The 27,603-nt window shown below is 45.4% G+C and overlaps 1 protein-coding gene across 1 annotated transcript in view; it reads left to right on the forward strand.

Annotated features, from left to right (window-relative positions):
• The first annotated feature begins 4,858 nt into the window (after positions 1-4,858).
• The window catches only part of PFDN5 (prefoldin subunit 5), a 54,059-nt gene continuing 31,314 nt past the window's right edge, over positions 4,859-27,603 (forward strand). The window contains exon 1 of the mRNA XM_069230953.1: positions 4,859-5,004. Within this exon, the coding sequence (XP_069087054.1) occupies positions 4,933-5,004 (72 nt within the window). The 5' untranslated portion in view covers positions 4,859-4,932. The remainder of the gene's footprint in view (positions 5,005-27,603) is intronic.

The following is a 27,603-nucleotide window of genomic DNA, read 5'->3' on the forward strand; positions in this document are numbered from 1 at the left end:
TTTGATCGAAATGAGCAGCTGTCTCTCCCCCGATGGCCGGAGCTCCGCCGTCACCTCTTCATATCTCTTTAGACACCTGACCACACACAGTTTGGGAGTATGCTCAAAAGCGGGGTAGGTTACTGACCTGGTACTACACTTTGTACGACGAGAAATTGTGAAAGTCACTCCCTCTGGAGAAAACACCCTAGCAGATACATCCAAAGCCCGGACATCCGAAACTCGTTTGCACGAAATGAGGCAGAGCAAGATTCCCAGTTTTGCTGATAACTGTTTACGTGAAAGGTACTGATTATCGGGCCATGAGATCAAGAAGCGCAAAACCTGGTCAACATCCCACAGGGAGGCATATCTGGTTCAGGCGGTCTAGCCATTCGAATGCCCTTCAGGAGTTTGCACACCCACGGGTGTTCCCCAACGGGGCGATCATTAATTGGGGGATGCCCCACCGAAATCGAGGACTGAAAGGAGTTAACTGAGCAATAGGATTGGCCAGAAGCCGCTAGGCCGGCTAGAAAATTCAAGATATCGGTATTCTGGGCCCCCAAGGGATCGAAGTGCCTTGCCATACACCAACGAGCCCAGCAGTTCCAGGCTGATCTGTACCTCTTACAAGTACTAGGGGCCCAGGCCTGTCAGATGAAATCCTCAGCCTCCTGTGAAAGTCTGTGGTCCGCCCAGCGATCCCGGAAATCCTCCAGGCCACCAGAGAGAGATGGCCCTGGAGGGCTAGCGGATGGGACTGCCCCTCTGGATTTGACAGTATGTTTGGACGGACTGGAAGTAGGATAGGAAGGTAGCAGGAGAGTTCCAGAAGCACTGGGAACCCAACCTGAGACCGCCAGGGCGGTGTGATTAGAATCACTGTCGCCCCCTGACTACGAATCTGAGCAGTTACCCTCGGGATCAGTAGGAAAGGGGGAAACGCATAATTCTGATCCCGACCCCAGTCCTGAAGGAAAGCATCGACTGCCATCGCCCCGGGAGCCAGCTGAAGTACCGGGGTAACTGAGTGTTCCACCTGGACGCAAAGAGGTCCACCGCACAAGGGCCCCATCGATCCTAAAGAGCTAGGAATACTGCTCTGTCCAGGTGCCAATCACTGGAATCCTCCAGATATCTGGAGTTCCAGTCCGCCAGGGCGTTCTGGGATCCCGGAAGGTATTCCGCTGAAACCGAGATTTGACGTTGAAGGCAAAAGTGCCAGAAGTCCTTTGCCTGCTCCGCTAGAGCCTTCGAGCGGGTCCCCCCCAAGCGGTTGCACCGCCGAAACATTGTCCATCCTCAGAAGGACGCAGCAAGAGACCTTGTCCAACGTCAGAGATCTGATCGCGAACGAACCCGCAAGTAGTTCCAGACAGTTGATGTGGAGGCTTAGTTCCCGTTGGGTCCAGCGGCCCCCGAAGGAGATGTCCCCACAACGAGCTCCCCAGCTGAACCGGCTGGCGTCCGACTCTATGACCAGATTAGGTGCGGCCCCGAAAATCACTCTGCCGTTCCACGCCTCCATGTGATCCAGCCACCACTGGATCTCCGTCCGCGCCTCCTGGGACAGAGCAATCAGCTCCAAGTACGAAAGGCCCCGACGTAAGTGGTGGGCCTTGAGGTGCTGAAGGGCCCTGTAATGGAGTGGTCCCGGGAAGATGGCCTGAATCGAGGAAGAGAGGAGTCCCACCACTCTGGCCAAATGCCTCAGGGAGATCCTGTCCCGTCTCAAGACTTTGGACAGTTCCTTCTTGATCTTCGTAATCTTCGTGCCCGGGAGAATGAGGGACGCTGCCTGGGAGTCGATGAGGAAACCCAGAAAGGTCATGGACTGCGAGGGGAGCAGTTCCGACTTCTGTGAATTGATCACGAACCCCAGGTCTTGCAGAAGCTGAACAGCTATGTTCACGTTGGATATCAGCTGCGAGCGCGACTGGTCCATCAGGAGGATGTCGTCGAGATAAATAAGCGAATCCCCCGAGCCCGCAGGTACTCCACTACTGGTTTGAGTAGCTTTGTGAAGCACCACGGGCCGACGACAGGCCGAACGGCAGGGACGAGAATTCGAATGTCTGTCCTCTTCAAATGAATTGCAGAAACCGACGATGGGGGCGAAAGATGGGGACCGTAAGATAGGCGTCCTTGAGGTCCAACCGCACCATCCAATCCCCGCGAAGCAGGAGGTCTCTGAGCACGTGGATGCCCTCCATTTTGAAGTGGCAGTAAACCACCCACTCGTTGAAGGACTTGAGATTGATAACGGGTCGGAAACCCTTGTCCTTCTTTTCTACCAGGAAAAGATTGCTCACGAAACCCCTGGGATGGATGGTCAATGGGTAAATAGCTTCCTTCTGAAGAAGCCCCTGAACCGCCGCATCTATCAGTGCTGCATCCGCATCTGAGAAGACTAAGGGCCGTGGAGGAGACTCTTGAACTGGAGTCCCCCTAAATTCTATGCGGAAACCCGCGACCGTCTGCAACACCCAAGCGTCCGACGTTATGGTCGCCCACTTGTGGGCAAAGAACCTCAGCCTCCCTCCTAGAACGCGAGGGGAAGAAAGGGTAACACTCACTGTTAACGCCTCCTGGGGCATTAGCTCCACCGCAGGCAGTCCTCTTGGTCTTCCCTCTCCCCCGGTTGGGGAAGAAGGTACCCTGCCGGCCGTCCCTCCATCCGTTGTTACGCGGTGGGTAGGGGTTGGGGCCTTGCTGGAACGCACGGCCGGAAGAGCGGCCCCTGCCCGTCTGGCCCCGCCGAAAACCTTCCCCGGAAAGATTTTCTTGATGGAGCTCTGCGCCTTGTCGAGCGCAGAAAAAGTCACCACGAACTTGCTCAATTCCTTTAAGATAGGATCTCCAAACAAGTTCCCCTGGGCCACAGCCCCAGCCTGTGAGTTGGAGAGTTCTCCTAACTTAGGGTCTATTTTAATAAGTAGGGATCGTCTCCTCTCTGCAGAGAGAGCGCAATTTGCGTTCCCTTGCAAGCAGACCGCCCTCTGGGCCCACCCAGCCACAATATCCGTGGGCATGGGAGAGTTGGACCGCTTAGCCCGTTCGGCAAGTTGGATGATCTGCGTGAGGGGACCCAGGACATCCAATAACTTATCCTGGCACCCCCTCCAGGAACGGTTAATACCTTTCTTCGGATCCTTGTCGTACTTCCCGAAGAAAGTACACATCTTAGGATCCAAGTCAGGGGTTGCTGCCACTCAATCTGGCAGAGTCGGGCGCGGGCATTCTGCCCGTAACCTGACCCGAACCTCTTTCTCCAGAGGCTGGCGGATTTTGCTGGCCACTTAATCCGCCACTTTCTTGTCCGGGTGCCACTCCGAAGAGCGGGGGTAATATAAATCCTCTGGTTGGAACATTTCCGAATCTGAGCCCTCAGTTCCAGGCGGGCCTGACAAATTAGAGGACGGGCGCCAAGGACGCCCCGCTTCCTGATCTTCCTCGGAGGAAGAATCCCTGTCTGTGTCCCTCACGACCCACTTAGGGGAACCCTGATCTGGGTCCGATCTGGTGTGAACCACTTCACAGGTCTCTCCGGGTTCGGAACCCTCCCGGAAGGGTGGTTGCTTTAGCGTGCGCGCACTCTTACGGAAGGCTTCAGCCAGACTACCGAAGCCCTCCAGGTGCCCCGCGACACGCTTGCGACATTTCTTGGGAACTGCCTCTCCCTGTAGGTCAGTTCCCGTCACCCCAGCCAGTTCTGTCCCCTTGAAGACATGATCCGAGAGCCTGGCCACACTGTCCTTTAAGGGACCCAAGGCTCTACTAATGGCCTGTGTCAGCAGGAGGTCCACCTCAGGGGCCAGGGCCCTCTGAGATGAACTCTCCCCGGGGACAGGGCGGGGAAAACATCATGCTCATGTGAATTCTGCATGAGGGCACAGAGGGTTAAACTGCAGGATTAAAATGCCCTATGCGCTACAGGGCAGCCCCCCCGCACTCCTGCCGGAATGGAAAATGTGCCCTAAGGCAAGGGCCTCAACGCACGAGACGCACGTTAAATAAGGGCCCGAGTAAAAATACACCGCCACGCGGTGTGTGCGGGGGTTGGCAGGGCTTAAAGTGAGCAGGGACTCACTTTTAGCCCAAACGCGTTTTCCCAAGGTGACCGAGCGCAAACGCGACTCGAATCGCTGAGGAGAAACGCTCAGGAACACCAGGGCGCGCGAAAGAGCGCCCGCTGGTGGACCCGACTGGTATAAAAAATCGATCGCGCTCGGGCTGAAAAAAGCCTACCACGCGTCCAGTTGCCAAGCAACTGACAGAAACGCGCACGCGATCAATACAATAGGTAAACTATATATAATATCAGTAAATCGTCAAAAGACAATCCTTTGCAACTCTACAACTCAGAGACAGAGAAGGGGACTTATCTGAATCAGAGAGCAGTGAAGAAAGAGGAAGAATGTCACTTCCTGGGGATATTTATACAAGCAGTCGGATGGCAGTGTGATTGGACATTGGTTGCCATGGGAATAGGTCTCTTGGGCATTGTAGTTTTCTTTGTTGAACTTTAAATCTGCTATTAATAAAAAGTGAAGAAAGATTCTGCATAATCCTCGCCTCAGGTCCTGACATAGAATTGGAAAGGCAGGACTTCTTAGTTTTACATGCCTTCAGGTGTCACCTGAAAGGTCACGTCAGGCACTAAAATCTCACCCATGATCAAGGGGTAGACATGGAACATTCACACAAATAAACACTGAAAACTTGGCAAGTGTACTCCATTCTATTTTATGTCCAACCCTGTCTCTTCTCGCAATCATGGTCCCTCAAGAAGCATTCGTGTGTGGTTATATGTGTCATAAGGGCGTAGTCTTTCTTCTCTGTTCATGAAGGCCTTAGACCGCTCAGTAGCCGTGCTTTTCTTTCTGGCTAGACCAGTGGAGGAAGAGCGTCAGCGTCACTTGAGTCTACTTCCTGTCCTGTTCTTCCAAGATGGCGCAGACGGTGAACATTAGTGAGCTGTCTCTGCAACAGCTGGAGGGTTTGAAGAACCAGCTTGACCAGGTGCGGGATTGGGGGTGAGATGCATCTGGAGGGTTTTCGGGAGAGTTGACGCTGTGTGTCTGTAGAGGAGTGTAGTACTACGGATGCTGAAAGGAAAGACCCGTGAGTTTGAAAGGCATAAGGGTGATCGTGTGGGGCATTGATTCGTGGCGAGAGGGCGGGGGCTCGGGGAGTTCGGCACCTACGGTGGAGCGTGTTGCATATATTATTAGACTTAAAAGACTCCTTTTGTTTTCGTTGTCTGTGTATTGATGGGATAGGTTTTCCTTTACAAATAAACACAGTTGGGATTTTTGCTGTACAGCGTTTATTCGGAGAGCACCTTGAAAACGAGTACCGAGCCACCGAAAGCGTCTTTGATGCCTGGTCTCGTGAAGTTTAATAACAGGGGGAGGGGATTAAACTTGACCGATATGTTAGAGATTCGTATCAACTTGCTCCTGACACGTCTCCTCTCTATTTCTAGTACGAGTCTCACACGTCTATATTTTAGTGCTAACCTGCGTATCAACAGGAGCGGTTAAAGGTGTGCGTACCAGTGTCCGCGCACGTGTGCGACAACTCTTAAATATCCATTACTATAACATTTCAGTTTTATACTTGAGCCTTCGAAATTCCTTGCAGCTTTGAATGAAGACTTGCAGTCAACGGTCTTATTCTGCTATTTGTATTATTTGAATGTTTGATGCATCGTGCTGCACTCCATTGTTACCACTTAGGATGGACCTTGGGATGAGACCACTGTGTGACCGGTTCGTCCCCCTGCTCTTCTGTAGGAGGATCTGCGTTACCACAGAGCTCCACTGCCATCGGCAGGGGCTTGAGGATATCTTGTCGAAATGGCTCTGGCAACACAGCATGGTTTAAATATTTGAAATCCACCTTTACAGAGATAGGGCTTGCAAATCTGTGGAGTGCTCCAGGTGAGGTGGGGGCTGTTCTAAAGATCAGCTCAAAGACGCCTTTTGGCATTTTAGAGACTCGCACCTACATTCTCAGACGGACTGAGGGTCTCTTACGGAAGCTTTCCTTTTAGTAAAAGATACTTACATTGAGGAGTACTCATTGGATGAGGTTGAGCCACCCATAGCTGGCCGTCTTTACCTGCAATTTCGTTACCAGACCCTACCTCTCCAAACCTTTATTGCTAAGTGGGAACGAGGGCAGGGGGTTAGTGATCAGCGATGCCCAGCATGTGATGTCAGCAGTAAAACTGTGGAACATGTTATGTTCTGCTCGGTTTATTTACGTTGCAGGAGGCTGTGGATAATCCGGCTCTGACGGTCACTAGGTGTCCGGATGTGCAATGACACCCTGAAAATACTGAGGTATGATAGCAAAGTGCTGCTCTTTGCACCAGCTAGACACCTGATGGGAATGTGAGGACGAGGGAAAAACTGCGTACGGCATTCAACAACATAGCTAGTCGCGCACTAATTAGTGCCAATCATACTGCCAAGCTCTGCACTGTCGTATTTGCTTGTGGGCATTGGTGTAAGTAACTACATGTCACTCAACTCCTATCGCTAAGGGCTTAAGTCTAGGTGTGTCATTGTTTTATGACTCTAATTTTATCCTTATTTCCCTATTCTATTCGAATAGAGAGACTTTGTTAGGTAGTCAACAGGGTTTTTACAAATGTGCCAGATGTAAGGCTTGCAAAAATAGTGTGAATTGCAAAACATATATGTTACCTATTGGTAAAGAAGTTAAGATTAAGAAATTCTTAAATTGCAATTCAGATTTTGCAATATATGTAATTTGATGCCCATATGGGTTCCGATATGTGGGGAGTACAGTCTTTCCAATGAAAAAACGAATTTTGGAACATTGGCGAGCAATTAGAAATAATGATGTGAACTATCCGGTGGCACGCCAATGTGGCCAGGTACATGGAGGGCAAATTGACAAGATGTTTTTTGGAATTGATAGGGTTTCTGGAACCACGCTATTACAGGTGGCTTTCATCAAAGTAGTTAGATCGTATCCCCGAGAAAATTTATAAAGTTATGAGATTATTTTAAAAGAAATGATTTTGTTTAAATGATGCAATGGCATCACAACATTGATTGTTAGAAGTGATAATATGTAATGAATGGATGTACCAATTTTCAGTATCATTATTATTGATTATATTATAGGATGGATAATACTGTGGGCCAATTGGCATTTCACTTTTTGATATTAACAAGGGAAATTTAATTGTTTAAAGGTAATACATATACCGCAATAATAGGATGGCACACCGCCTTAACAGGTTTATTTTGATTAGGAAATGGAGTAATGTAAAATTAGGTACCGCAACAAAATGAACATCCATTTTTTTATATTTTGACTGTTATCATTGAAAATTACAATGGATTGGTATAGTATTTCTTTGGCATTTGTGTTTCTTTTATGTTTAGTAAAGCAAATAGTATATTTTCTAGGGGGGATGGGATCTCTGTAAAAGAATTGGGCTAGGAAGAAGACCGTAATGGTTGAAACGCGTAGCCGTTGATGTAAGCTGAGACTTTGCTACTAAAAAGCTATTAAAGAACTATTGCAGTTGTCTGGAGTGCCGGCGTTCTATTTTCCACATTTTATTATACATATATACTTTTGCTGCAGAAGAGGTTTCTGAAATGTGCTGGTATCAACACTAAAAATTTTCAGAAGCCTTGTGATTTTAGTGAACTGATGGTACAGGCCAGCACCCCACTTTGAAAAATGTTCTGGATGCCAGTGCAGTACACCATCGCCCACTTTTATATGCAGATTAATATCTTGGCTGCAGTCTGATTTTGAAAGGTGCGGTCAAGGCTGTTGCGTTTACACACAATTGCTGTCATTACATTAAAAAAATTGCTCCCACCTCGTGTCAGTTAATGCTAGCAGGGTCACAAAAGTCTGTTGTTCTAAAAATTGGGTCATGGTTGTAAAAAAGTTAAGAGGAGGCACTGTCACTTGTATCTCTGTTGAATTTGTTTTATTCACAGTCCGACATCGCAAACCATTCTTGAATATTCCCTTGGTTGAAATCACTTTCTTTTTATAACCCGGAAGCACAGCATGTCTGGCTTTCCAAATCCTAATTAACTCTCAGAACGGAGTTTATAGTTTACTGGGCAACCTTCTTTGCTTTCAGCAATATGTATTCAGATTGTCCAGTTTTATCCAGCCTGAGTCAGTTCTCATAACCCTATTCTGTGTGGATTGTCGTGTTTGGTAGAGCTGGTACTATTTTAAATAAATCACACAAGTGGAAGTTTCTAGATTTTTTCAAATATAATTTTCTTTTGCTTAAGGATAGCTCTAAATCAAATACAACCACCAGAGTTCTTACTAGTTCATGGGAAATCCCATTTTTTTCCTGCCAAAAACTTAGATTTACTTTGGTGCCTACAAAAGGAATTTTAGTTGTATCCACATTTAGACATTAATAATTATCAGTCATCCAATAGTGTATATTCTGTTGGCATAATTGTTGCTGATATCTCCTACAGATCTACCATGATTTCAGTATGATCAGCATACATTTAATAGAGAAGTCCACAAGCCTTATTCAGGCGAGCAAGAGGGACCCCATAAGAAGAATGGGTGTCCTAACCAAGTTGTCCTTTTTCATAAAAGAGCATATGTACTTTAGGGCTGCACCTCTTCCCACCCCCAAATCACTTCATTCCCTCATACAACAGCTAATGTCCACAGTATCAAATGCTGTGGAAAGCTCAAGAAGAACTGAAACCACCAGATGTCTTTTGTCCAAGAAGAATAACATTCCTTCCCTCATATTTGAAATGACCACCTCTGGTCCTCATAAAAGATTAAATCCTGATTGATAATCTGAAAACAAACACATTTTCTGTGCAGGCCCGGAAGTTACTATATTGTCAGAATTTTTTTTACCAAGAATGGTGGCTTGGACTCGAGATGAAAACTGCCCACTATCCTATGGTCACATGTGGATTGTGTCGCATGTGCTGTTTCTATAGCCTCTTTTTAGCAAACTGGGGTAATCCGTCTTTGTAAATCTAGTATTAAGAAGCCTAGCTATTTTATCTGTCAAAACACTAATATTTGTCTTCATTAATAAAGCAGGAAGGACTTTCTTCCTTTGTGATAGTACAGATTGTGGCTAGTCTATAACCAACTGTCTTTATTGTTACCAAATCGAAAGAGCGAAATCTTTTTTAAACTTGTTCAGCATCTGATCTTTCAAATTTAAATCAAAGATTAACGTTTGAAAAATACTTAATAATTTGCTTTCTGAAACTTGTATATGTGTCTCCTCTAAAAGCCTTACGTTCACAAGACATGTAATTTCCTTGAAGGGCTTAGGGTTTATCTTGCAAATGCCTATCTTCTACAATTAATTTGCTACACTGATGGTGGCTGCAAGCTAATTTGTCAGTTATTTTCTGGATTCTTATGCAAAACGCACTTTATTGACAATATTTTTTCTTCCAGTTGATAAGTAACTCAGTACACCAACCATTAATCTTTCTACTAGAACTACTAAACAGTCTTTTGTTTTTTTTATAGGGGTCAGCAGGGTAAGAAAGGCATCACATTTGGTGTGAAATGACTGCAGCATAACTAATGTCTTATTATGCATAACCAGCGTTTCACCTAACAAAAAATTAAGCACCTGTTAATTTTCTTTTACAAAGTTTGTTTCTAGGTTGCACTATTTAACTTTTTATTATGACTTTATGTAATGGAGTGGTCTAAATGTAATCATAAATTGATGTGTCCACGAACAAGGTATAGAAATTGTACAAAACAGTATTCCCTCGGAAAGATGAATGAACCTAATCTCCCCTGGCTACTAAAATCAATACAAAATAAATTCTGTTTGTATACTGGATAAATATTTTCTCATATAATCATTGCATCAATATAGCAAATCTCTTGATTACCGGTTCATATTTTAGGTCCCGCAACAGGAACGGTGCACTGAACAGTGACATGAGTGATTAGTGTGTGCTAGTGTTATTTTCAAATATGGACAGTCTAGAGCAGAGATCTTCAAACTTCTTAATGCCGGGACCTCCATCTCAAAAACTTTTAGGTGTAAGGATGCCCTCCTGACAAAAATTTCTAGAACCTGGTACTCCTCGTCATTGACAGTCATAAACGTCCCCTATTCCCACAGCAAATAATTTTTAAAGTGAGGAAATAATATTAAACGGTGTTTAGCAAACCAAATGTCAGTGAGTGTGAGGGCGTGGTCAAAGTTGTGGCTAAAAACGAATGTTTTAATTTATGAGGAATTGGCGTAGGGCAGTGCTGCAAGTCTTCTTGCTACATTGCCCTACGCCAATATTAAAGGGCAGAAATGGACCATGTTTATGAAATACAGTGCATTCCTGTCCTTTCGCACAAATTGCTTCCTAGTGCCAACAGAGGCTGGATTGTTTTTGTGCAGGAAGGAGGACCATCCTGCACAAAAACAATCCCAAGAAGCATTTTCCATTTCTATATGTGTGGCAGAATGCAACACATATGAAAAGAGGGAAAAATGAGGAGAAATTAAGACATTTCTTCTCATTTCACCTGCTCTGGGGAGGCATAAGGTTTTGGCACTGCTCCAATTTATGTGATTTTGTAAATCTGGGGCAGCGTCAAAATCCGTGGGTGTTGGATGGGAATACCCAACACAACGCCCATGGAGCGCCTCCTTGACGCTAACTAAGGCAACATAGCGGCTTGTGGTGCTTTCCCTTCTCCATATCTATGAGGCCATGTAAAACCACACAGGGTGGCTTTGTGTTGCCTCATAGGTATGAGTGAGAGGCTTGTGCCACCAGAGCGTCAAAAAAGTGAAGGGGCGCAAGCCTGTTTAAAAAAACAAAAAAAACGTTCAGAATATTTTGGGCCTTTTTTTTTTTATAGGTCTTTCACCATCGGGTAGCTACATATAAAATATCAGGCAGTTTAAATGGCAAATAAATTTGCATTATGAAACTTATATTGGTTAATACACTGCAGAAGTCTGTGTAACCAGAGAGCAACTGAATTAAATTGTGGTTGGTGCAGGGGATAATAGTGACTTGTGTATTTTTAGTGCCACAAGGTCAAAGCCTGTGACTGAAAGCACTGTGAATATGTAAGGCATTCATTTATGCCTGAATCACACACAGTATAAGATAGGCCACTACAAAAAGGTTTAAGAAAAAATGATGCTTCCCAAATGTAGATTTAAATAATACCAGATGTGCAATACCATTTTTTTTAATAGCTGTCCCTTCAACACCTCCAGGTGAAGTAAGCGCTATGTAAATCTAATTTAAAGAACACACTTCAAAGTGCAGTGGTTAACTCTTTGCACTACAACTCAGAAAGAATAAATGTTTGTCATCACAAAGCTTTGATTGATTCGATCATTTAAAGCCAGAACTGGCTCCGAAGCATCCTTTACAGTTGTAGATTACCCTTTACGTTTTCAGATCAACTTGTAGCGCACATTTGTATTTCATTCAGGAAGCTGGTGTCCTGGAACGAAGGTGTCCTTAGCTGTCTGTGCGGCTTAGTTTCACAGCACAGGAGATTCAATAAGGCAAAGTTCAGGTGAGGCTGGGGGAAAGCGAACCACCCCTCCCAGCCCCTTGCCCAGAATTCCAAGGCCCACCTGGGGGGAGGGGAGGGTCGCACCTCATAGTTTGGGGACCTCTGTTCTAGAGGCTGATATAAGCCACAACTGTAACAAGACTCCAGGTTCGAGAACGATGTGTACACAAGTTTCATCAATATCAGTTCACTAGTACTGTAGTTGACGTTTCAACCCCGTGGTAATTATTACAGGGTTATCATCAGCACCATATGGTAGCAATCGGTTCAGCATAGTGGCTGGATTAGGGTCCTATAGCAGTGGCAGTCACTGGATGCACTAATCCTTCAAAAGACAAGTTTTGAAATACTCCTTCAAAGAATTGGTAGAAAAAAGGTCCTTAATCATTGAAAGGCATGGCCAAATGAAGTCAGCGGTTTCTAAGTGTACAGTCATTGGCTTTATTGGACACCGTGCAAATAAAGAACCAAATGCTGTGTGAGAAGGACTCCCAGGCCTCTGGTGGAAGCCTTTTGAATCAAGCAGTTCAAAGAAGCCACTGGACAGGGTATAGTCCTCGTTATTCCAGAAATTGGAAATGTCCTAGAATAAAACCTTAGTTACCTGTGGTTCAAAGATTATAAGAAAAATAATAAAGTTTTCTCAAATAGAATTATGATATTGTGGTTGCCTGTAAGCCACTGCTACAGTAAAAGATAAATCTGCCTAGTCATACATGTAGTGGTTAGATGTACAGTAGACAAAAAGTCCATCCAGTGTTTGTTTACAGGAGAGTTGCCCTTAGTGAAAGAGCAAATACCCCACCCTTTCTACCTTCCTAATCGAAGCTTGGCAGCATGTTGGTAAAATGTAATTTTAAGTATACCTAATTGTTCTTGAAGAACAACTGTTACTGATATTAGTTGAATACCTCACCCATCCCAGTAGACTTTTTAATTATGTTGATAATTTTAATAGATGAGCAAGAATTCATAAGTGCAAACTCAAGTGAATGGGTTGCATTATCTTCACTCGCTCTCTCAAACCATACACTATCTAGAGTAATCTCTTTTTTTTAGATATACCTTCATCAAAATCAGATGAGTTTCTCATCACAAACTCTAACAAAGAGAATCAGACCCCATCTCCCACAACCCTGACACACACAAACCTCTCACACAGATAAATGGTTGCCTTAGATAGGCATCTCTGTGAAATACATTTTTTATGTATGAAATAATTATTAAAGATATCTCTATAGAGCACTTTTACCACAAAGTGTTGTCTGGTGATGTCCTGAACGAGGAGAAGAGAAGATGGTATTGATACTGCTCCTAAAGCTGAGAGCTGCACCCCAAGTTTGCAAGTTGTTCTTTCATCCTCTGTCAATAATTTTAAGGACCCTTGCAAATGAAGGGACTGTTCTAAAAATCTTAGATCAGGTGTCTCCAACCAGTCGGTTGTGAGCTACCAATAGCTCCGAGGCCCCTTCAGAGTAGCTCACAGTATGGAATTCATTTTTAAATAAGCACTTAGTGACATTTTTCCTTTTAGAGTTGATGGAAGGCCGTGTTTATTTTATATTATTACTATCAGGCTGTAGATAGAAGGGTCTGATAAGGAGCAGTGCTGAAGTCCGTTGTATGATCCATGGTGAGGAACAGAGGTGCAGAAATGAAGCACTAAGCACTCTTAAATAGAAGCCCTTGTCAATTCAATATTGGAGGTGGTAAGAAAATAATGTTTCTCCATGCTTTTAAATTAGAGAAATTGAGAAGTTACCTCATGATTAAGTTAACTTTTCATTTTAATTTCCTCAAACTTTTTTTCCAAAGTGTTGCATTTACAGAAAGCAGGCCTCTTTCTCACAGTGGCCAGTAGAACACTGTGCCGATAGTCTTTTTTTTTTTTTTTAAATGGGAGAAATGTAAATTTCAGAAAAATGTTCCAAGTTCTGAACAATGTGCACTTTAAATTTCTCCAATTTACAAAAAAACTGTTAGTGTAATACATGTAATGATGCCACATATGGTGAAAGGAATGTCCTGTTCGGCAAGAACATACAAGACAAGCTCTCAGTTACCCATACACACGCATCCTATTTATATGCACACATTTTTAGACATTCCCAAAGACCATGCTCTCACTGACACACATGGCAGCCCTGTCATAGTGCCCCCAGGCAAAGCATTTTTTTCAAACCATAGTGTCTGGTTCTACAGACAGTAGGCTTAAAGTTAAGGAAGCTGGACGTGGGGGGAGTTTGGTAATTATATGTGAGTTGTTTAGCCTTAGGTAGCTCACAGTGATTTTCAATGCTCAGAAGTAGCTGTCGCAAATGAAAAGGTTGAAGACCCTTATCTTAGATGGCCAGAAGTCCTTAAATCTGAAACTCTATAGATTTTTTGGGGCCTTCCCTTGCTTGCATATATATTAAAAGTGCAGAAGCATTTGAAATATTTTAATTGGGGACAGTGCCTGAAGCGATTGCTTGCCTGGCTGCAGTCACGTATTACACTTCCTGAGAGCGAGTCTCCATTGGGCAAACCCAATAGAGGGTGGTGTTTTAATCCAACATTGAATTGACCCCGAGTCCAATAAGGATAGCTTTCATCGTAGGGTTTAATAGATCACTTTAAGAAGGCATGCAATGTGAAACTTTGTTTTTGACAGCTTTGTTACTATGTAAATCCAAACTAAGCATATGTTGTCTGAATTTACTCAAACAGTTTACAGTAGAAAAATCCTGTTGAAAAGTTATAGAAACCCAGAGACATATTGCCATAACAATCAAACGTGTTTCAAGCACAACAACCTCCATTTTACTTTGAGGTTGAGCTAGCTTGGATTCACCCAACATTAAATGTACTCTAGACAGGTAATTTTTCAGAGTCGGTTTACCCCAGAAGTGTGAATTTATTGAAAAGCTATGGGTTACTTACATGTGATTGTGACCTCGGTGGTGAAAGCTGCTGCTCTGCCGCCTCTAAATATTGCCAGAATGCCAATTTAAAGAGGCCCCAGGTCTTCTCTTTGACCCATGCTTTTTGCTTTGGTGAGTAAATCCTTTGCCACCTGATAAACAAGGGAAGGTTTGGTGCAGGATTGGAGACCGAAGGTCATCACACATTGATGACAAACTCTTCTTTCTCTGCTACCCGTGATGGACTGGGCAGCGATTGATGGGGGATATTGAAACTCTGTGATGAAACCTCTGGTCTTGTGGTTAACAAGATAAAGATAAATTAGTCTTTGTTACCTGCACAGGGAGGATGGAAGGCTACCAGGTAGTAAATCCACTGTGTACCCAAACTCAAAATGTTAAATAATTTTGAAATCCATGTTGCTGTCAAACCATTACAACCCTCTTAGATTGGATCCGGAGAGATCTTTGGGGGTGTAATTTACCTTTTTATGGGGTGCATTGTTTTGTTGATGATGGTCTTCCTCACAAACTACACTCCGGAAACTCCTGAGTGTTTCTTTGAGCATGAGCCCCGTCTCACTCTTTCTTGTGGGTGTGTAAACAACCCCGGCTCTCCTGGGACAAATGTGTCCAGTCAGACTATGATGGTGGATTAAGTATTTTAACTATGCACCATGCTACGTCGGACATAGTCATTTGTCATAAACAAATGGTTCTGTTGATCCAGAGTTGAATCCCCATTAGACTAGAAGGTCAGACAATGTCAATATTTTTATGGCTCCATAGCTCCTGACTCCCTGCCCACTAAACTTGCATTTAGCCTGCTGGTGGAACGTGATGCACTGGACCAGATGGGAGGGCATGTTAACACGTGAAGTGACACTGTGGCAGGGGATGTGATTGGCATACTTAAATATGAAGTTGTTCTGGACATGAGATGTCATTGTAACCTCCAAGCTGAAGGATACATAGGAACCCAGTTATACGAAATCCTTAAAACAATTTCAGAGAAGTTTAACTCTTCAGTTCCCAATTCTATAGTTCTTTTCAACTATGGGATGCTCTGGAGTACTAAACATGCTCTGGAGTACTAAACCGCAGATCTGATGGCCTTTTTCTGAATTTAGACCCCTGGAAGCTAAGATTAGCCACCACTCCAGCCTCAGCGGGTAGTCAAGTGCGTGTGTAAAAGGGCCGATCAGCCCATGTGTGCTGCCATCTCGGTTCGGCTGAGCTCTCCACTTCACAGTTTTTTCTCAGCGTAGATCTTTAACTCTGCAGAGGAAACCTTATTTTCACTAATACATTTAATTATCATTCCTTAATTGTTGAACCCCCCCCATCTGACATTTTCCCAAATGCTAAGTATGGTGAAATCCGTGACAGTAATATAAAAACAAATACTCTGCTTTTTTTTCAACTTGGTACCTTTTTTTTTCTAAAAAGACTTCTTGTGTCCGCTTGCTTTAACGTGCAATGCATGTCTTTATTTAATAAGGTGTGCAAACTTAGTCCCCTGAAAGAAATGCAAAACTTTCTCTTTAGTGTTAAGTGGAAAAGAGGAGGTAACATCAGTCCTGTGGCTGAATTCCACACTATGTAACCAGGAATCTTCTACTCAAATGCTGGGTTCCTTTTTTGACCACATTGTGTGATCAGACGCAGATCACTTTATACTACTGCGGCTCATTTTAATTGATAGTCAATTATGAGGGCACCTTCAGTAAATTCAAGTGTGCTATCTAAGAACCTTACTTCTTCAAAGTTTTAGTAGACTATGTTGCGCCGCATAAAAAAATATTGGTCATAAATAAAGGGCACATGGCAAACTAATACATATTGGTTTACACGTGCAAGTGTTATCAGGGCATCATTGATGTAAAAAAACATATTTTTTTTTAATAACCTTACCGACAATGGTCTAATCTAATGCACAACAGTAAAATACAAGAGTTAAAAAAAATAACATCTTTAATTTGATATTTTTTGTTGTATTTTTGATATTTGGTGTATATTGTTTAAATGGCAAATCTTTCGATGGCTCAGCTTGTTCTATAACTCTTTGAGACAAGCCTGACCCCTGACATTGCATTGGTTCCTTCTGTGACTTTCCAGGCTTAAAAACCTAATTAATAAATTAAGAGGAAGATGAGAAGAAATGGAGGGGAAGATGAGGCGGTAAGTAAGTTGATTTATAAAGATTGGGAAGGGGCTTTAGCTTATCTAAGAGATGCACTGATAAGAGCAGAATTTAACTAATAATACCATGAAGGACACAGATGCAGGTATTTTAAGATGCCATTTTTGTCGGCTTGCCTAAGGGCATACATGTCGGAGGGATCATTCTATCGCATTCTCTGTTTATGACATAGAATTCAAATTATTGGAAGAATGTGACAGAGATTGCAGGCACTCATTCAAAAAGTATTCTCCCCCTCTGACTGATAGTTCTTAGGATCTGGAATGACTTAAATGTATTTTTAAAAAGTTGGCATTAACTGTTTCGATGTAAAACATAGAGTACCAAATGTTAAGGAATGTTGTTTGAATTTAGACATGTGCATAGAAATGGAAAAATTTAATTTACAAAAAGCGAAATGCATAGATAAGATCTGGGTATCATTTATGTCATTTCAGATCCAGAAGAAGTTAACAGTTCTGTTGTTCAGTTCGACATTGCATTGATGTTTGTCCTTGTATTCTATGCGAGATTCGCCAACTTTCTCTGAGTCTCCCTTTCAAAGATTCCTTCAGTAGATGGCATCCCCACATTTGATGAAATCCTGGTGAAAGCTACTAACAAACTGAGTTTGAACAGTTTAGCCAACTATTTAGTCATTTTTGAAACTCACTCAATTATCACGCTGCCTACAAGCCATTTTTAGGGTCGAGCCTGCGTTGCTCTGTCAACTTCACGTCCGTGTTTTTTATTGGTTCGTGGGCTTGCCTAATAAAATCTGCTTGCTTTCATTAGTGGAAGGCACGCATAAGTCATGCCTTTTCCGCTGGCTAGCCCCCCTGGAGCGCAGCGACCAATTACAGAAAACATGCGAGGCTCGCTGTTTTCCATCAGGCTTGTGGACTTCTTTTTCTCTAATTTACGAGCGCGACCTCGCTTGGCAGAAGTCGAGCGCTTTACATAGTTAATTTCACTTTTTCGGGTTATGTACATAAATGCACTTTTGCCCGATAGGTGAAAAGTCGGGTTAGGAGTTTACAACGCGATCAGCTCTAACATGAGCAAACACGAGATCCGTTGCATTGCAAATGCTTGTTACCCTTGGTTCCAGGCTTGTTGGATCCCGCCATGAAGTTATTCTTACAAGCGCTTCATTTGGAGCTTCTCCAGCCAGACTGTAGAAGAAATATGCACCTCAGGACTATATTCCACTTTTTGCTTAGTATAGATCCTCATCCAGATTTGGGGATTGTAAAGGCTGCAGGGAAGTACCATCCGTGGTCTCCAGCTTCCGCTGCCTTTCCAGAGAAAGAAAGTAAAAGGATGAAGGCTGTTAGCGCTAGGGTCTATGAAAATGTACAAACTACTTTGAAAGCAGCTAGTGCCGATGCGTTGCTTGGCAGGTGCGATCATTCTTTGTGGGACTGTGCCCAACATTTTATAGCCAGGTTTTCTCATTGAGGGCAGGAAAGACTTTAAAGAAATCCTCGAGAGCTTAACGGTGTCAGCCCAAGAAATTGGTGCGGCAGCAGGTTGATCATATCTGCCTTGCATGACTATTGCCATGGATTGGCTATGCAGTGTTTTTCCTGACTCTTAGTCTTGAAGCCTGAAGCCCAACAGAGATTTCAAGCATACATTTCTCTGGAACATTTGCTTCTAATGCAGATGAAGAAATGCAACACACAAATTCAGAGTTGGCAGCAACAGAAGGAGAACTGTCAATCTTGAAAGTCAGCATAATGAAGGGGTTGACTTGCGGCTTGTTTTCTTGCAGGAGAGCCTCCTGCAGAACAGTGACTCTTCCCTTATCTTTCTTTGTTCACCACTCCGGTTTGGGGAATGATACGCAAGTGCAGAAATATCACAAAAGGCCAATGGTTGCTGAGTTTTGTGCCAAGTTTCTGTTCTGAGTTTCTCATCTTCTCCAGTAATACCATAAAATAAATTGTGTAAAATCCACATCAGCCCATTTTATTATGTGGGAGCAGTCCTGGACATGGAGGCTGCTGACACTTGTCCTTCAAAATGGGGGGATTCCTTCTAGCCACATGAAGTGTCACATTATTTTAAAGATGTGACATCCAGCAACTTGTCAGATTTTCTCCCGTCAGGGGGGTCTTTGGTTTCATACATTTTCCTAGTTCCACATCCACTAATCTGGATGAGACCACGTCAGCAGTGTCTAGAGAATCCGTGGGCCCAGTATAAAGGCAGCTAGGACGACAATATGACTGTAATTGAAGCTATCTTTACATCTTTTTCTTGGTCCTGCTGATCGCAGAACTCCATACAAGATATGCCATTGCATTAGGATGCTCGGTCACATTGTTATGAGGAGCTGCATGGGACACCTGCATATTGGGGGTTCAAGATAAAGACGTCCTACCTTTTCAGTTTTCTGAGACCGAGGGCAGTCCATCTAGCTCAGTGCACTGTCTGGGCAATAACAGATGCTCTCATTCTACACTTCTTGTCTCAAGAATCAGACGTTCTAGAATTCAGTAATTGCTTGGTATGTCTACATTAGAGCAGTCCACCTGCTGATGATTCAGCTCTCCCAAACAGACTTTCTAAGCAGGATCTTTTTTAAAGAAAACCATGAGTGAGTGTAAAATTACAAAGTGCTTCACAACGCCTTCTGTGAATTGGGATTTTCAAAGCCAGATCTTTTCCTAAATGTGGATAGCAAAAATACCCAAACTACACCATGTTTAACCAGTGTAGCACCATGAGAAATACCCTTTGATAATCTGCTCAAGACTGGTACAGAACTTTGTGCCTTTCCTCCAATGCTTAGTATTTCAGCTGCCATAAACAAATGAGAAACAAGGCTTGCATGATCCTAATAGTCCCTGATAGCCAATTAAGTGATGTTTACTGATTTGCATCAGAGTCCAGCAAGAAGATGCTGTGCAGACTGGCACTCTAGTAATTTTCAGAGGCCAGATCTGGCACACTGTAGCCTTTCATGATTGAGTTTGGCAACCTAGTGCTCCAACTCTTGAAGTGCGGACTCTTGAGTTTTTTCCACAACATTGCAAGGACATTTGAAAGCAGGCTAGGTATCTATCCACCAGATGTCGTATGCTGTTAAATAGAAGAGCTTCTGCTTCTGGTGTACACAGAAGAATATTGACCTGATTTAGATGCCAGAAGGAGGCAACACTCCTGCAGCTTATCTACATGGAAAATCTAGTATGTAGTGTTCTTCGATAAAAGTAGATTTTGCAGGCACTACTGGCTATAGCAAGTTTAATTCACAAAACTATTTTAAGCATCTCTGATATAAAAGATTTCCTTAGTGGATTAAGAATAGGTTTCCTCTAATAATTCAGTCTTCGCCTCCATGGTAGCATAATGTATGGCTCTCAAAATTGTTACACCCCCTTTTGAACTGATTCATAAGGCTACCTTAAAATGCATTTTTTGGGGAAATATTTCTTTTTTATTCGCAGCCATCAATTCTGCATGGTGGTTTAGTGAGATTTAGGCATACTGCGGTTATGAAGCTGTATGGTATTTCATATGAGTAAGGTTTTCATGAAAATTCAAACCGGTTTCCACTCAAAAATATTGTCAAACATTCACACCAATCGGACGATTTCCCTTTCAATTTTGTGAGCAATCCCTCATCTCAATCAGAGGTGTCTTTTCCATTCTTTGAGTGTTAGAATAATTGACATTTATGTGAAAAAGATTAAGGACATTAGACAATCAAGCCGCCTGTTTGTCAATTATTTACGCGTTCATACAGATTTGGCCACTTTGAATAAACAAAACAATCCATCTAGAGAGAAACTGCTCAAATAAGTTATTGTCACGCTATAACAATTACTTTGTAAGGTCAGGGGCCTATCTAAAATGGGTAAAGCATCTACAGCATTATTAAGGAATATTTTAAGCACTGAAATATGTAAAGAGGCTACTTGGAGGTCCGTGCATAATTTCACAACTTACTATTGTCTTGACTCCTATTTCTAGGTAGGTGACCAAGTGGACAAACTTCTTTACAAAACCTTTTTAGTTTTTTTTCCATTGTGTCTTTTTCTGCCTTTTTAGGTCGCAGCCTACCACACAGCAAAGTTGTCTGGTTTGCTAAAGGCATCTTGGGGACATTCAGAAAGTTGACCTAGGAATGTATTTTGCCCTTTGCTTGCCATTGGCTCTGTGGTTTGTAACTCACATTTTCTTGCTTTCCGTTTGCTGGCTTTATTTGTTTTAGGCTGACCAGCTTGAGTTCGGTCCTTCCCTTGCCAAAACCTTATTCACAGAATCCTTCAAGTGGTTCCTTTCTGCAGACAGGGCTGTAAATCTTGTTCTTATCTTATCAAATTTGCTGTGCCTTCAAAGACCAAAGTCACATGCCAAATGCAGTCTTTTAGGGGCCCGTGTTTTCTATTCTCTAACTTCAAAGTGAGAGAATTTATGCGACAGTCATGCTAATAGTCGTTTATGAAAGAGTATTCTTCTAGCACACAACAACATTTAAATGAACTGTGTAAGTATTTCAGAATATATCAGAATTAAGAACGCACAAATGACACACATTTTTGTTATTTCTTAAGCATGGTGGAAACAAATACTCTAAGATGATCAAAATGACTCATTTTTGTTTGTGCACTGAACCGTTTCATTAGTAAAACGGTAGTATGTGCAAATATAATGGTCATTTCAATTAAAATGTTTTGTCTGTAATTGCTACCTCACCATGAATACTCCACTCTACTCTGCGCCACTCCATGCCGCTGCACTCTGCGCCACGCCACGCCACTCCATTACAATTCACGCCTCTCTACTCTGTCAATGCACTCTTCCCCACTCTACACCACTGCAGTTTTCGGCACAACACTCTACAGCACTCCAATCTATTCCACTACACCCCACTTTACTGTATGCCATTACACTCTGTACCACTCTATGTAACTGCACTGTACTCTGCACCACTTGACTTTACGCCTCTTCACTCTACTTTTAAACAATCTTCTCTTCAACACTGCACTCACGCTAATCCACTCTGTACCACTCCACTCAATGCCACTGCACAATATGCCTCTCTATTCTTAACCACTGCACTCTACGTCAATGTATTCTCCACAACTGCACTCTATGCCACTTCACTCTGCTCCGCATCGTTGTATTCTACGCCACTCAACTCCGCTCTTCTTCTCTACACTCTGTCACTCTACTCTGCAACACAGCACTTTCCACCACTCTACTCTACTCCACTGCATTCTGTTACTGCTCTGTATCAATCAATCAATCAATCAGTGAATTTATAAAGCGCGCTATGTACCCGACAGGGTTTCGAGGCGCTGGGGAGGGGGGGGGGTGCTGCTAGCGTTCGAAGAGACATGTCTTGAGGAGTCTCCTGAAGGTGAGGAGGTCCTGGGTCTGGCGTAGTGAGGTGGGGAGAGAGTTCCAGGTCTTGGCGGCGAGGAAGGAGAAGGATCTGCTGCCAGAGGTCTTGCGCTGGATTCGGGGGACGATGGCGAGGGCGAGGTTGGCAGAGCGGAGTTGACGTGTGGGGACGTAGAAGTTGAGTCTGGTGTTCAGGTAGGTGGGTCCGGTGTTGTGTAGTGCCTTGTGTGCGTGGGTGAGGAGTTTGAAGGTGATCCTTTTATCCACAGGGAGCCAGTGGAGGTCCTTCAGGTGGGGGGAGATGTGACATCGGCGGGGTATGTCGAGGATCAGGCGGGCGGATGCGTTCTGGATGCGTTGGAGTCGTTTGATGTCTTTCGTTGGGATGCCTGTGTAGAGTGCGTTGCCGTAGTCAAGTCTGCTGCTGACGAGGGCTTGAGTCACTGTCTTCCTGGTTCCTGTTGGAATCCACTTGAAGATCCTGCGGAGCATGCGGAGGGTGTTGAAACAAGAAGAGGAGACAGCGTTGATCTGTTTGGACATGGTGAGAGCAGAGTCGAGGACGAAGCCGAGGTTTCGTGCGTGGCTGGCTGGGGTGGGTGGGGGTCCGAGGGCGGTGGGCCACCAGGAGTCGTTCCAGGCCGAGGGGGTGCGTCCGAGGATGAGGACTTCGTCTTGTCGGAGTTGAGCTTCAGGCGGCTGTTGCTCATCCACTCGGCGATGGATTTTAGTCCCTCGTGGAGGTTGGTTTTGGCGGTGAGCGGATCTTTGGTCAGGGAGAGGACGAGCTGGGTGTCGGCGTAGGAGTTGATGCTGAGGTTGTGATGACGGGCCAGTTGTGCGAGGGGGGCCATGTAGATGTTGAACAACGTTGGGCTAAGAGAGGAGCCTTGGGGGACGCCGCAGATGAGGTTGGTGGCTTTGGAGCGGAAGGGTGAGAGTCGGACTCTCTTGGTTCTGTCGGAGAGGAAGGATGAGATCCAGTTGAGGGCTTTGTCTTGGATGCTGGCTTCGTGGAGACGGGTTAGCAGGGTGCGGTGGCAGACTGTGTCGAAAGCGGCTGATAGGTCGAGGAGGATGAGGGCTGAGGTTTCGCCGTTGTCCATTTGTTGTCTGATGTCATCTGTGGCGGCGAGGAGTGCGCGGTCTCAGTGCTGTGGTTTCGTCTGAATCCAGATTGTGAGGGGTCTAGGATGGAGTTGTCTTCTAGGAAGTGGGCGAGCTGTGCGTTGACTATCTTCTCGATGACCTTTGCTGGAAAAGGGAGGAGAGAGATCGGTCGGAAGTTTTTGAGATCGTTGGGGTCAGCCTTGGGTTTCTTGAGGAGGGGTTGGATTTCTGCGTGCTTCCAGCTGCCCGGGAAGGTGGCGGTGTTGAAGGAGAGGTTGATGATCTTGCGGAGTTTGGGGGCGATGATGGCGTCGGCTTTGTTGGATACGTGATGTGGGCACTGGTCCGTGGGAGAGCCTGAGTGGATGGAATTCATGGTTGTTAGGGTTTCGGCGTTGTCTACTTGGGTCCAGGTGGTGAGGCGGCAGGCGTGGGAGGAGTCGTCGGGGGTGGGGTCTGGCGGAGGTGCGGTGTTGAAGCTGTCGTGGATGGCTGCGATTTTCTGGTGGAAGAAGGCGGAGAGATCGTCGCAGAGTTTCTGGGAGGGAGGGACGTCGTTGACGTTGGCGTTAGGGTTGGAGAGTTCCTTCACGATGCAGAAGAGTTCTTTGCAGTCGTGGGCGTTGTTGTTGAGGCGTTCTGTGAAGTGGGCGCGCTTGGCGAGTCGGATCCATTGGTGGTGTTCACGGTTGGCGTCCTTGAGGGTAGTAAGGTTGTTGGGTGTGCGCTCGAGGATCCATTTCTTCTTGAGTTTCTGGCAGGTGCGTTTGGAGGTGGTCAGTTCGTCTGTGAACCAGGCTGTTTTTTTCTTTTCTTGGTTGGCGGTGGGTTTCTTGAGTGGGGCTAAGGTGTTGGCGCAGTTGAGGATCCATTGATGGAGGTTGATGGCGGCGGTGCTCGGGTCGGTGGGTTCGGGTGGTGGGTATTTGGCGAGTGTGCTGGTTAGTTGGTCTTCGGTGACTTTTCCCCAGCGGCGGTGAGGCGGTAGAGGGATGCGGTGGTGTTCGGTGTTTTTCTTGAAGGTGAAGTGGACGCAGTGATGGTCGGTCCAGTGGAGTTCGGAGGTGTGGCTGAAAGAGATGTGGTTGCTTGAGGTGAAGAGTGGGTCAAGCGTGTGTCCGGCGATGTGGGTGGGGGTGTTGACCAGTTGACGGAGTCGGAGGTTGGTGGTCAGTGATGCGGTGTTGGCGTCGTTGTTGTTTTCCAGGTGGAAGTTTAGATCTTCCAGGAGGATGTAGTCTGGAGAGGCGAGGGCGTGGGTGCTTGCGAGGTCGGAGACGGTGTCGCTGAAGGGGGCTCTTGGTCCTGGAGGGCGGTATATGAGGGTTCCTCTGAGGGTAGTGTTTGGGTCCGTGTGAATCTGGAAGTGGAGGTGTTCGGCTGTCTTGAGGGTGTCGTCCGTGTGGGTGTGGATCTTGAGGGTAGATTTGTGGGCGATGGCTATCCCTCTGCCGATTCCGTTGGTGCGATCTCTTCTGGTGATCTTGTATCCGTCAGGTATGGCGATGGCGATGTCAGGGGCCGAAGAGTCGTTCCACCAGGTTTCGGTCTGGAAGGCCACGTCTGGGGCGGTGGTGTCGAGCAAGTCCCAGAGCTCGATGGCGTGTTTTCGTGCGGAGCGTGTGTTGAGGAGGATGCAGTGCAGGTGGTTTGTGTTGGTTGTTGCTGGCTTAGTTGTTCTGTTGCAGGAGAAGTTGCAGGTGCGGCAGGAAAAAGGTCCTTTGGTGTGCTTCGGGCACTAGACTCTACTCTGCACCACTCTATGCTACTGTACCCCACTCTGTGCCACTGCACTCTATGCCGCTTGACTCTACTCTGCGCCATCTGCATATCAGCTTTACGCCACTCCACTCTGCACCACTCGGTGCCTCCGCGCTCTATGCCTCCACACCACTGAATTCAGTGCCACTGGACTCTATGCCACTATACTCTGCAACACTCTACGTTAATGCACTCTACACCAGTCCACTCTACGCCACTCCAGTGTATGCCACTCTTCTTGACTCCACACAATGCCACTCCTTTCTACAACACTCTACTCTTCACCATTCCACCCTGAGACACACTACTCCACTCTCCACCATTCCACTCTGAAACACTCTACTCCACTGTTGACCATTGCACTCTGCGATACTCTGCGTACTCATCTCCATGTCCCTAACATTTAGCCATGCTGAACAACCGCCACACTGCTGTACAACATGGCTAAAACACATTAGCAAAGCCAATAGCTCTTGCATAGTTGAGACCTATTGGCTTTGCCAGTGCTTGTATTGAAATGGACTTACCACTCTGTTCAATGATCTTGATTATTGATGCTTAATAGCTAGCTGAGATGGAATGTTAACTGTAATGCTAGCTCTTCCTGTAGTCATAAGCAACCCCCTTCCCTTCTAGTGCACAGGACTATGGCGGGAACGGAGGCGAATATTAGGCTGTTCTCTCTTTGTTTCCTTTATAAGAACAAAACTACAGTTCCCATAAGTTTATCGCTCCTTCCTGGCTGCTTGAGGCTTTGATTAGTTTCTGGCTCAGGGGGCGCGATATGGTCAGCCAACCGCTAGAGGGCTTCACACTATTTATTATTCGTGCTGTACCCCCTGGCACGTCAGTTTCACTATTCGGTTTCTGGAAGTGAGACACGGCCACGCTCGCTACGGGGGCTGTCAAAATCCTTTTATAAAGACTATCTGAGTCTGCCTGGAGTTTGAACACCCTCGCGTGAGTAAGAACGTAGTTTATGGGGACTCTACCCAGGCGATTTGGTAACCATCCGAATTCTAAGGGTGTATGTGTCCCAGGGCCGCCTTCCCTCCCAGACAGTCTCCACCCCAATAACTGCTGGGGCTTATCATTCCTGGTTTTACCACCAGTTCTGCTGCCCTCTAGCCTTCACATATTGCTTACCAAGGCTCACATGGCCATTCTTAACAAGATGCAGGATTTTGCTGATTATTTGGGAGAGGAATCTAACGAGAATATAGAGGAGGAGGAGATAACCTACCTCCTAATAGACAATGAATCTTGCCACATTATGAGCATGACCATGTTTAAGGCTGTCTCCCAAGCTGTGGCGCCCTTGGAGAAGAAAATAGTCCAACTTCCAACACAGTTCCTACACTCCTAGGCAAGAATCTTCTGGGCCTTGCCTCCTCACCTCCAGGGCAGCCTCAGGTCCCATCTGACCCCTCACACAAATGTGCTTACAAGCCAGTCATGGATCAGTAGGCCAACAGGTTTTAACCCAGCCTACCCCCTTAATGCAGTCTCCACCCTAGTACTTTGAAGGGTCCTTCTCTTTTCCCTCCCCAGTCGGATCCTGTGGTTGAAGCTGATTCCTGCACAGCTACAGACTGGGAGGGTGACCGGGGGAACCAAATAGGCCTTGGTGTTCCTCCTTGACAGGGGAACGTAAGTCGGTCCTGGGCCTTAGACCAGAATCTGATATCCTGGACCTGAATGATCTGTTTCACCCATACGCTACAAAGAACCCCCTATGTGGCATGTCGCCTGCGGACACCTTTGGATAAAGAGGTCCACAATTCCCTATGAGCCAAATGCCTACATCTCTCGTTAGAAGGTAAAGTTGCCATCATCCCTGACGTCAACACTGTGATGGCTTCCTTTTTGGCCAAATTTGTAAAGGATCCCAAAAACAGGGATAGTCCATTCCTGGTGCTCATGCCAGGACAAGTTGCTTGATGTGGCAGGCCCCCGACCAAGATTTTAGACATGGCTAAAGATGCTAAGGGTACCCTCATCTCTCCCGAAGGCCTTGTCGGGGTGGGCTCAATGAGCCATAATTTTTCTGGGAAATGGGAATTGTGCGAGTTCCACTGAACAATCGTTGTTGAGGCATACGTGGTAAAGGCATTAGTGGTAACAACGCAGTTGTTGTTCCACCCGCATTGTTCAGGCATGCGTGGCTCCAGCATGCGTTGTTCCGACATACCTTCCAGCTCGAGATCTGCCATCTTCAAAAGGGTTTCACGTATTCCCAGTCGTTTTTCCCCGAGAAAGTCAAGGAAGAGTTGCAGTGGTGGATTGCCCACATGGACGCCTGGAACAGGTGTGCCATTTGTGGATCCCAACCGGATCTCATTATCGGATAATAGTGGTTCAGGTGCCCATTGCAGGAATTTCTCCACAGGAGGAAACTGGTCCACAGAAAAACAAGCCCTCCACATTAATTGAGAACTCATTGCGCGTTCCTTCGCAGAGAAATGCTGGACCAAGGACAAAGCCCAATGTTGCGTTCTCCTCACGATGGACAGTGCAGCGGCAGTCTGATACATCAACCATCTGGAGGGAACTAAATCGAAGACCCTCTCTAACTTAGCCCACAACTTCTAGTCGTATTGCCTGGCCAATCAGATTTCAGTAACGGCGGAGCACCTGCCAAGGAAGCCCAACCAGGTGGTATACTGCAACTCTCAGCATTGGCAGGGTGTCAGCCTCTGCCAACTCCATCCCCGAGATCCAATCCAGGTG

Source organism: Pleurodeles waltl, chromosome 4_2 (genome assembly GCF_031143425.1).
Source record: "Pleurodeles waltl isolate 20211129_DDA chromosome 4_2, aPleWal1.hap1.20221129, whole genome shotgun sequence".
NCBI lineage: Eukaryota > Metazoa > Chordata > Amphibia > Caudata > Salamandridae > Pleurodeles > Pleurodeles waltl.